Source organism: Diadema antillarum, unplaced genomic scaffold, assembly GCF_040938485.1.
Source record: "Diadema antillarum isolate AM-2024a unplaced genomic scaffold, OU_Dant_1.0 seq00001011_RagTag, whole genome shotgun sequence".
NCBI classification, from domain to species: domain Eukaryota; kingdom Metazoa; phylum Echinodermata; class Echinoidea; order Diadematoida; family Diadematidae; genus Diadema; species Diadema antillarum.
In genome coordinates, this window is record NW_027271847.1 from 915 (window position 1) to 13,056 (window position 12,142).

Consider the following 12,142-nt stretch of genomic DNA (forward strand, 5'->3'; position numbering starts at 1 on the left):
GAAAATTTTGACATTTTACAGTAGAAAACCTGCCGTTTGTTGCTATATTTTTTCGCTTTGGCATTTTAAGGGCGTGCATCGGGCGCAACTCCTAGCAATATCAGGAGAGCATAACGATTACATGCGAGCGAGCGGAGCGAGCGAGCTTGAAAATTTTACATTTTACAGTCCAAAAGCTGCCGTTCTTAGCCATATTTTTTCGCTTTGGAAATCAAGGGAGGGGGGCGCACCGGGCGCAACTGCAGACAATTACTGGCAGTAACATCAGGGGAATTGCATAAAGATTAAATGCGAGCGAGCTTGAAAATTTTGACATTTTACAGTCCAAAAACTGCCGTTTGAAGCTACAAAATGTATATCTTTTTTGCTTTCGAAATTAAGGGGGCGCACCAGGCACAACTGCTGGCAATTACTGGCAGCAATATCAGGAGAATTTAAATGCGAGCGAGCGGAGCGAGCGAGCTTGAAAATTGTGACATTTTACAGTCCAAAAACTGCCGTTTGTATATTATAGCTATATATATTTTTTTTGCATTAAGGGGGGGGGCGCACCGGCTGGAACCGGCTGGAACCGGCTGCAATTACTGGCAGCAACTTCAGGAAAATGGCATTACGACTAAATTCCAGCGAGCGGAGCGAGCGACCTTGAAAATTTCGACATTTTACAGTCCAAAAACTGCCGTTTGTAGCTATACTTTTTTCGCTTTAGAAATTAAGAGGGGTCGGGGGGCGGGGGGGGGGGGGGACGCCCGGTGCGCCCCTCCCCCTGGATCCACCACTGGTAGTCAGGGGTGTCGGTTTATGTTCATGACTGGGGGAGGTATGACCAGCGAGGTGGCGTCGAAGTGACCAAGCATGGGAAGGATGTCCAAAATCTATCTAAATAGTAAACACTGTATAGAATACACCAACTTGTACGAGTAGATATGTATAAAATCAGTGCTGCCAGAACCAGGGTTGCGAATTGTTTTTGCCCACGATTTTTTTTTTTTTTTTTTTTTTTTTTTTTTGTCCCGGATGCAAAAAAAAAAAAAAAAAAAAAAGATAGATATTAATTATCATTTAAGGTCCGGCGTTGAGGTCGCTCGCAGACTGATTTTTTTTTTTTTTTTTTTTTTTTTTTTTTTTTTTTTTTTTTTTTTTTTTTTTTTTAGGGTCTGAAGGGGGGTGCGTTCGCACCCAACGCACCCCCCCTGGTGACGCCCATGCAGTGGCTAGTATTTTCGTCAAATTTTCTATGTGCTTGTAAATATCTGTAAATAAATTGTATCATAATGTAAATAGCACCAGTCTGCAAGAATCTTCAGTCTATTGAAGGAGGCAGACTTAATCAGAAGAAGAAGAAGAAGAAGAGAATGAGCTGAGGATCTTTTTTTTTTTTTTTTTTTTTGCTTGTCAGCTGAAGAAACCCGGAAGTGGACGGGGAGAGATGAGCTGAGGACCTTTTTCTTTTGCTTGTTAGCTCCACAGAACTCTTTGGTTAGCTCATGAAATCCGGAAGCGGGCCCCCACACTTTTGAAAACACTGCGCCGGCCCTGTCCTTTTTCCCTGTTTGTGTTATTAGGTGATCCGAGTATCCTCTCGGATCACCTTCTGTATCTGTACGGATTCTTTGTTCTTCTTCTTCTTCTTTCTTTCTTTATTTCTGGACAAAAGTTGTGTATCTACGTACTCACAAAGTACTCATAGTATCAACTTCAAACTCATACCATATATGTATCATGTCCCAAAGACGACAAATCTAATGTATCATTGTGATTGGTCGATCGTGACGTCACTATGACGTCATTATATGAAAACACATTCTCAATCATATCTCATTAATGGAATAGAGTTTTTCAATGAAATTTACGTCACATATATTTCAACTGATGCGCATTCTACTCATGTTCTCAAAATTCACATTTTCTCTTGAAACGTGCGCGTACGTGCGCGTTGAAATATTTGTAGGCCTATGCTCAAATCGAGCTCAAATTTTTTTTGCACACGTTTCAGACCATTTGGAGCATTTTTTGAAAAATTGAAAAAATTTGACGGACGCGTACGCGCGCGCGCATATACGCACGTACAGCTCATATGCAATAGAAATTTCCACTTTTTTTACACAGATCGGATGCCTGAAATTTCAAGGAATATTTCTACCAAGTTTCAAGTCAATCCGACCCAATATGACGTCATACGGGCCCGTCAAAGTTGAAAATCCGCGCGCGCGTCAATGGCGATATACAGTGCAACAATGCCAAAAAACCGCCAATTTTAAATCCGAATTTACTCGCCAGGATGGATGATGACCCCCCATTTTCTTTACATATTTTGAAAGCTGATGAGTTGTACATGTCATTCCATGGGTTGGCAATGCTGGAAAAATGATGAAAAGATATCAAATTTCTTAATAAAGTAAAAAAAGTAAATTTTCAAAATGACGTCATCAAATTTCAAGTTTACTCGAGCGTATCTCACTTATCCTTGGCCAATTTTCACCCAGATTTCAGTATGCTGTAGCTAATTTAATACTCTATCAGTTTTAATCTTTCAAAAATTTCGCTGGATGAAGTCTACACCTCGTAAAAATAGATTGAAGGTAACCTTGTCAAATTTGACCCATTTGCGAGTTATCTCTATAGGAGTGCAGTTTTTCTTGAAATGAAAATTAACATGACTGTCTTTATCGAACACTATCTAACTTATCCTACGGTGAATTTCTCCAAGATTTTAATATGTGTTAGCTGAGACTTTGCGCTATCGGTAATGTGTCCTCCGGGTTTTTTTTCATACGACGTCGAAATCACGTCGAAAAACTTCGCTTAAATTAAAGCTTACCTTCGATGTATTTTCATATTTCTTTCTTTTTGCAAATTTCTTTGCAATAACACATGAAAGACATTCCCTAGTACCCCCATATTTTGCACATGTTTAGTTCATGTGACGTACATTATTTTATAAGGTAACAACTACTTGATCGAACACCATCTTAGGTAGGTAAACTAGGGTCAAAGGTCATAAATGTATCATCCTGTATCTTGGTGAATACATGTCCTATCTTTCCAATATTTTGCACACACAAAGACCACGTTACCAGGATCATTTCACAAAATAACCATTTCTTTCTCAGGTGCCATCTTGGCTGTGCAAAGTGAGGTCAATGGTCAAATATACTTTATTCTGTATCTTCGTTATAGTGTATACGGAATATGGTACCAAAGATGGCAAACCCGACTCCCTTTTTCCTAAATGAGAATCCATACATCACACGGCCAATGTCCATAACCAGAGATGAAACCTTTACGGTCATGCCTATTGGGATCAGGACTCAAATCATTGATTTTCGAAGAGATCGGATCACCTAATTTGTCAGTGTTGACAAATTCCGGTTTTAGTTGATATTATTGTTATTATTATTATTAGTAGTAGTAGTAGTAGTAGTATCATTATTATTATTATTATTATTATTATTATTTGTTACTGCAGATTTAACAGGAATAGCGCCACCTTGTGGTCGAATCTGAAAACGCATATCTCACTGGCATAATGTGCAGTACATATAAAGAGAAGACAGGACTTGGCTGACAGAAACGGGTGAGGGATACTGTGATTGTGACCCGGGGGAGGCGCACAATCTTTCAACCTGCTTCTTCTGCTTTTCCCACTTTGTACCGCTTTTCCACCTTTTCACCTTTTCTGCTCGGTAATCATGTAAGGATGTAGAACAGACAGGCAGTGAAGAATTCATCGTGTTGACCTTCACTGATGCTCGATCGTGTCTCAAGTGTCCAAGTGTAGAAAATAGTGAGTCAGACGTGAAACGATGCATTAAAGAACACAGTGGACAATACCACAGCACAGTTACTTGGTTGTGATTCGCTGCAAGTTTGTGAGTACCGTACCGTGCCAGAGCAGCGCAAGTGTGTACAGAGCATCAGTTAGTGTGTGATGATCGGATGATGAAGTGTGAATGGTAGTGGAAATCGGGAGACGGATCGGCGGAAGAGTGGCGTGATAAGAAAGAGCCAACCCAAGATTACACAAGGTGCCCGGGTATCATACATTACAGCATATAAGAGTCAGTAGCAATAACCAGCAGCTACATTTCAGTTGAAAGATTGCCTCGTTTGGAGAATGAGACTGTGTAGTGACAGAACTGATTGGGTGGAAACATGTCAAATGAGTCTCAACATGAACGGGATCAGAGGCGACTTTAAGTGGATACAGTGAAGTAATTAAACCAGTCCTACCAAGTACAAGTAGGCCTATGGCTAGTTAGACATCTAGATTTAGTCTTGGAATATGAATGATGAAAGGAAAGAAAGTCTAACTCTTTCAATGTAAGGCCAGGACTAGTCTAGTACCTGTAATCGGTACTAACGTTAAAGTGATCAGTGTCTTGGAACAGATCTGCAATAAGGCCAGGACTAAGTATTAAAGTGAAGGAGTCTTGGAACGGATCTGCAAGAAAGGCCAGGACTAAATGCTAAAGTGAAGGAGTCTTGGAACAGATCTACTAGTATAGTGCTACTGCTAACTAGTACTTGAGGCTAGGACTAGATCTAAGTACTTTAAGAGCAGGAGTCTTGGAACAGATCTGCAAGTATACAGGCCATGACTAAATGCTAAAGTGAAGGAGTCTTGGAACAGATCTGAGTATTAAAACACAAGGCCAGGACTTTACTGATTATAGTCGTGGAACAGATCTGCAAGTAGGGCCAGGAATAGAAACCACTAAGTACTAAAGCGAAGGAGTCTTGGAACAGATCTAAGTAAACACAAGGCCAGGACTCTACTGAGGATAGTCATGGAACAGATGATCTTCAACTAAGGCCAGGACTAAGTACTAAAGTTAAGAACTCTTGGAACAGATCTGCAGGTAAAAGGCCAAGACTATATTAGCAAATAGATGCCGACACAAGGCCACATTGACTAGCACCTAGTCTATGGTGGAGAGTCTTGGACCGAAAGACTAAAAGGAGAAAAGGTCTGGAAATAGATCTTATGTTAATGTGAGAGTACTGTTAAACCCAGTCCGAACCGGATAATGACTGCAATTGGATAGAAGGTGGTCTTACTCTTACAACTTCATGGCAGTATGGACTAGATCTACATCTGGACCGTCTGGATCTTAGTGTTGGAGGACCAACTGTTTGTAGAGCCTTGGAATAAGAAAGGATCTAGAACTCTACAGCTTACGAGTAGTCACAAGCAAGGATAGGACTAATACAGTACACAAATTGCTTTGGTACCAGTAGGACTACAACTGGAAGCCAGCTTGGACTAGATCTACAGTCGACAGTCTAGTATTGAAAGGAGTTGGAGGACCAAAGCAGCATAGTCTTAGATGATATTTTATTAAGCAAGGCCAGGACTACAGAAATCCTGAAGGACATTACTTGCAAACATTACAGTGTAAATGCAAGGCCAGGATTAAACACATTTTGGATAAGACTTGATGAAGCAGTACCAGGACTAAGAGTGAAACAGGCTGGAAGCAAGCAGCAAGTTTCGAGGTTTAGTTCACGTTTACTTATTTGGGAGTAAAGTGACTTTAGACAGCCATTCGTAAAGATGGATGAGCAGACGTCGGATGACTATCCAATGTATCATCAAGACCCATACATGCCTCAACCATCGAGTCCACTCAGGACACCAGAGAGCTTAGATACAGGCTTTACAAGAATGCAGCCGCTTAATATGCATGCAAATGGAAACGCACGTGAGGAAATGTCAGCACCAGCTAGTGCTGCAGGAATGGAAAATGCAGCAATGTTGTCATTTCTACAGCAACAGAATCAGCTGATGAGGATGCTCGTTGAGCAAAACATGAAGGCCTCTCTGCCACAAAAGCAGGTGAAACCATTCACAGGAGACCCACTACATTACCACTCCTTCGTGCGAGCATTCGAACATACCATCGAAGCTAAGACTTGCAGTGACTCGGATCGGCTGTATTATTTGGACCAATACACATTGGGGGAAGCCAATGCCATCGTGAAAAGCTGCATGTACGGCCAAGACCAGACTGTGGCCTACAGAAAGGCGAAGGATTTGCTACGAAGGAAATTTGGCAATAGGCAGCTCATCGTAGAGACAATGATGATGAAAGCAGTGCAATGGCCTGACATCAAACCAGAAGATGGAGAAGAACTCCATCGCTTCTCGATTTTTGTAACTGAGCTGCACAATCTTGCCAGGGACCTCAACATGGAGTCAGAGGTCAACCACTCTCACAACATAAGGCTGATCATTGGAAAGCTCCCATACAAGCTGAGGGATAAATGGAGAAATCGAGCAGATGACATCCAAGAGGAGAAGCAAGGCAACATAACCTTCGATGATGTGGTGTCATTCATCGCCAAGCAAGCAAGGATTGCAACGAATCCGGTGTATGGGAATCTGAAGTACCAGGCTAAACCACCAGCAAAATTCGTAGGCACAGGCAAGGTGTCTGCAAGTGCAGGCAAATCAAGTTTCAGCACATCGGCGATGCCTGCAGCAAAAGCAGAGAGCAAGAAGGAAGTGTGCTTGTTCTGCAGCAGAGGGACACATACTCTGGCTGATTGCACAGTGCTCGCATCCAAGCCATATGAAGACCGCCTGTCATTCTGCAAAAAAGAAGGTCTGTGCTTTAGCTGTCTTCAAGGTGCTGCCCACTTTGCAAGAAATTGCAAGAGGAGATTGAAGTGCAGCATTTGTAGCAAACTACACCCAACAGTGCTGCATAGGGAGTGGAAGGTGGATCAACCTAAAAGGGAGAACAACTCGGCTGGCACTCAGCAGCAAGCTACTATAGAACCGGAGGCTTCTGCCACTATTACACAGCAACAACAGAATAGTGAGAACAAAAATCAAGCGGTGGCATCAAACACAATTAAGTGCAGCTTAAACACAAGTTCACCAGGAAATGACACCTTGCCAGGCATTGTGCCTGTCAGAGTACGCTCACAAAGGACAGGTGTGTGCACAGAGACATATGCGTTCATCGACTCTGGCAGTAACGCGGTCTTCTGCACAGAAAAGCTGGCAGCAACGTTGAATGTGCAAGGCAAGACGATCAACCTCCACATGTCTACCATGACAGACGAAAAGATTACGACCAGCCAAGTGTTAAGAGACTTGGAGGTTATGGATGTGCAGGGACACAACATCATACGACTGCCAGAAGTTTACTCACAACAGTACATACCAGTAGACAAGGAAGACATTCCTAGGCAAGAGGATGTGCAGAAGTGGCACTATCTGCAGAACATCGTAATGCCTTCCTTAGCAGAAGAGGCGCACGTTGGATTGCTAATAGGAAGCAATGTTCCGAGGGCAATGGAGCCAGTAGAAGTGATAAGCAGTGAAGTTCCAAATGGGCCCTTTGCATGCAGAACAGTTCTTGGATGGCTGGTGTACGGTGTATCACGGGATGGAGCTAGAGGAAACAAAATCCAGTCTCACAGAGTGAAGGCTAAGGCCGACATTGACCAGCAGTTTGAAAGGCTGTTCAATCAAGATTTCAATGAAAGGATCATTGATGACAAGGAAGAGAAGTCACAGGAAGACTTGATCTTCATCAAGAAGGTAGAGCAGTCAATGAAGATGGAAGATGGTCATTATGAGATAGCTCTTCCCTTCCGTAGAGATGATGTGAAGTTGCCGAATAACAAACTTCAAGCAATGCAGCGAGCAGGCCATTTGAAGAGAAGGTTTGAACGACAAGCAGACTTCAAAAGGGAATACACAGATTTTGTAGACTCCATGATGAAGAAAGAGTACATGGAGAAGGTACCTGAGGAAGAAATACAAAGAAATGATGGAAGAGTGTGGTATCTTCCCCATCATGGCGTGGTACATCCTCAAAAAGGGAAGCTGCGGGTCGTCTTTGATTGCTCAGCTGAGTATGGAGACTTCTCTCTCAATAGGGAGCTGCTACAGGGGCCGGATCTTGCGAACAAGTTGTTTGGAGTATTGACCAGGTTTCGTCAAGACAGAGTGGCAATGCAAGCAGACATAGAGGGCATGTTCTCACAGATCCGTGTACCTAAAAGAGACAGAGACATGTTGAGATTTCTGTGGTGGGAGAACGGCGACATCGAGCGACCTTTGACAGAGCACAGAATGAAGGTACACGTCTTCGGTGCTGTATCATCACCATCATATGCCAACTTTGCCTTGAAAAGAGCAGCACAGGACCAGACAGGTAGCTTCTCAGATGAGGTCATTCGTACTGTGCATCGAAACTTCTACGTCGATGACTGTTTGTGCTCAACACAGAGTGTACAGGAGGCTGAGAAATTGGTGTCAGACTTGACAGAGATCTGCAGAGGAAGGGGATTTCGTCTGACGAAGTGGCTATGCAACGAGCCAGAGGTGCTAGCCAAGATCCCAGTGGAGGAAAGAGCAAAGAGTGTACAAGACTTGAGCTTAGATGTCAAGAATGAGATCACTGAGAAGGCACTGGGTATTGTGTGGTCGACAAATGAAGATACGCTGGGTGTGACGATCAATCTGAAGGACAAACCTGAGACAAGAAGAGGGATTTTATCCACTGTGAGCTCTGTGTATGATCCCATAGGATGTGTAGCACCAGTGGTGTTGCCAGCCAAACAGTTGCTCCAAGTGCTATGTAGATCTCGGTTGGGCTGGGACACCAAGATTCCACCGGACTTGCTAAGGAAATGGCACACCTGGAAGACCGAACTACCAAAGCTGATGGAGTTCAAGATGGCAAGATGCTTGAAACCACCAGATTTTGAGCCAGATTCAGTCACCCTGCATCATTTCTGTGATGCCAGTGAAAAAGGCTATGGCAGCGTCACATATCTGCGATGGAAAAATGCAGAAAGAGTACAGATGAAGTTTGTGACGAGCAAAGCTAGAGTTGCACCACTGAAGGAGGTGTCTATTCCTAGAATGGAATTGACAGCAGCAACTGTAGCAGTCAGGGTTGACCATATGATCAAGCAAGAGCTCGACATCTTGGTAGATGAGACCTTCTTCTGGACTGATAGTATGACTGTTCTTGGCTACATAAATAATGACACGTCACGATTCAAGACATTCGTAGCGAACAGGGTGGCAGTGATTCGAGATGGATCCAAACCAAACCAGTGGAGGTATGTGGAGTCTTCACTTAATCCTGCCGACATGTGTTCAAGAGGAATCGAAGCGGATAAGTTTCTGCAGTCAGATGTCTGGAAGGAAGGCCCAGAGTTCCTCCAAGCACCAGATGAGGAGTGGCTGACAAGAAGTGAAGTCTCGCCAAGCAATCTGCATGTTGAATTGGAATTGAAGAAAACGTGCCTTGCCACGGAAGTGACCAAAGAGGAAACTTCAAATCCCACAAGCAAACTTATCCATCACTACTCAGACTGGATGAGACTGAAAAGGGCAGTGTGCTGGTTGAGGCGATTTGTCAAATGGATGAGTCAGAAGAAGGAGCAGACCACTTCTCAAGAGGAATCCCTGAAAGGGAGACTGACACTTCAGGAAATGCAAGCTGCAGAAACAAAGATTGTGGGGTTTGCTCAGAGTGAAGCATTCCCAAGTGAAATTGAGGGACTCCAGAACGAAGGCTCAGTCCAAACAGCAAGTAAAGGAGAACGGAAAACACGAGTGAAAAGAACAAGTCCTATCTATAGACTTGACCCAGAGCTGGATGAGGGCCTGCTGAGAGTTGGAGGAAGGCTGAGTCGAGGTTCACTTCCCATGAATGTGAAACATCCTGTAATTCTCCCTAAGAAGAGTCATGTGTCAAAGTTGATCCTAGAACACATACACAAGATGTCAGGGCACAGTGGGAGAAACTACGTACTAGCTCGACTTCACCAGAACTACTGGATGCCAAGTGCAAATTCTGCCGTCCGGAAGATAACGGGGACCTGTATCCAATGCAGACGTAACCGAGCAAAGGTTCTTCAGCAGAAGATGGCAGACTTACCAGCTGACAGAATCAAGCCCGATGATCCTCCATTCACAAGGGTAGGCGTCGATTTCTTTGGCCCACTGGATGTGAAGAGAGGACGTTCAGTTGTGAAAAGATATGGTGTGATGTTCACATGCCTTGCAGTCAGAGCAGTGCATATCGAGAAGGCTGACAGTCTCAGTACAGATTCATGCATCGCAGCCATTAGAAGGTTCATTGCACGGAGAGGTGCAGTGCAAGAAATGAGATCTGACAATGGCACTAACCTGGTTGGAACAAAAAGAGAACTGAAACGAGAGATCGATGCATGGAATCAAGCACAGATCAATGATGCACTGCTGCAACACAACATACAGTGGAGCTGCAATCCTCCTGGGGGCTCACATCATGGCGGCGTCTGGGAACGACAGATACGCACGGTGAGAGAGTTGCTGTTTAACCTTGTAAAGCAGCAAACACTAGATGACGAAGGTTTGCAGACACTCCTTTGCGAAGCAGAAGCCATCATTAATGGGAGGCCCATTACCAAGGTGTCAGATGACCCGACTGATTTAGAAGCATTAACTCCAAACCATCTGCTTCTAATGAAGTCACAACCACAACTACCACCAACGGTGACCCGAGAGACTGATGTGTATGCCAGACGAAGATGGCGTCAGGTGCAGTACATGTCAGATCTGTTCTGGCGCAGATGGACGAAAGAATATCTTCCCCAGTTGCAGCAGAGGCAGAAGTGGGTGGAGCCACAACGCAATCTCCAGGTTGGTGACTTGGTGCTGCTGGTGGACCAGACATTGCCACGAAACACCTGGTTGCTGGGGAGAGTGACGCGCACACTACCAGATGCTCAGGGCTACGTTCGCAGCGTAGAAGTGAAGACAAAGTTGGGTGTTTACACGCGGCCTATCAGCAAGTTGTGCCTTTTGCTGGAAGGAGATGTGTAATCAGTTGTGGGATCCTGAAGTTTGTGAATTATTTTGTGCTTATGATGTGGTGCGAGCCAAGCGCCGCCACAAATAGATTTGATATGGAAGTTGGACCACAGCTGTATGTTTTGGAGCATCAAGCAGGATAGCATGACGTTTACATGGAGCGTGTATGCAGCAGGATCAGTTATGCAGCAATACAACAATTTGTGAATCACGTGTTGAAATAGTGTGAATATTGCTTGCTTCAAAGATAATAGCAAATGTATAGTAGGTGTGGTGCGAGCCAAGCGCCGCCACACTCTTAGTTTGCCGTGATTTTGTGATCACCGGATATGTGCCATCTCGCATTCAACAAAGTTTGCTCAAGTGCATGATGAGGACACTCCAAACCGTTTGATGCACAATGGACATATGTGGAAACAACAAATTAATGGAACTCAAAGAAAATTGGACATATTAGATATATACAGACAGAGACTGTATCAAGCTGACTCATATAAGCTTCAAGCGATATTGGACTTCATGGCCGCAGTTGCATGAAGAGTATGAATGTTATGTAAATGGTTGCATTTGTTGTGTTTAAGCTGAAATAACAGTGGTCAGACATACAGTGATCCACTCATAACAGAGAAAATTCTGGTGTGTGACACAAGGTAAAGGCAGTTGTGTTATTTGTTACACATTTGTATTGCATTTTGAGTCACAAGGTGATTATGAAAAGGAGTGCTACACCAGTTGACCACTAGGTACATGTTTTGATGCTTAAAAGAAGAATATTTCTTTGACTAGTGGATATCTCTCATGATACTGCATCATATGGATGTGTTAAGGTATGTGTGCATTTTTTGGAGATGACATCAAGAAAATATAGCTCCAGTGGTAATTTGCTCTTTAGGTGCAGAGTAATAATTTGCCAAAAGTGGTATATGAGATAAGAGTAATTGCATAATGTACACTATGTTACAGCAGTGAACATATTCAGTTCAGAAGCAAACTGAAAGTTTGAGTTTTTTTGGCAAAGAGACGCCCAGTAAGTAATATGTCTTTGGATATATTTTGTTTGATCTATGCTCACTTCAGTGTGTGAGTCATTTGGTGTAATGCTTTATGACATACAGGTAATGGAACAGTTCAAATGATACTGTATGATATTATATGTTTATGTTATGCTGTGCAGACATAAATTTGATTCAAGATTCAAGATGGAATATAAGAGGTTTGGTACAGATGTACAAAGAGAAATATTCCCAAATCGGTCATGGTGTTAACCATAGAATTTGGTATGCAAACCATTGGCTTTGGTGTAGTATGGTT

The 12,142-nt window shown here is 43.3% G+C and overlaps 1 protein-coding gene across 1 annotated transcript; it reads left to right on the forward strand.

The window, feature by feature from the left end:
• Positions 1 to 5,557: 5,557 nt before the first annotated feature.
• On the forward strand, positions 5,558 to 10,843 carry LOC139742641 (uncharacterized). The gene has a single exon (XM_071653167.1). The coding sequence runs from the start codon at positions 5,558 to 5,560 to the stop codon at positions 10,841 to 10,843; it is 5,286 nt and encodes a 1,761-aa protein (XP_071509268.1).
• The last annotated feature ends 1,299 nt before the right edge of the window (positions 10,844 to 12,142 follow it).

What these genes read in the sequence shown, in the direction of transcription:
- LOC139742641 (XM_071653167.1), top strand. Translation starts at nt 5,558, where the DNA reads ATGGATGAGCAGACGTCGGATGACTATCCAATGTATCATCAAGACCCA.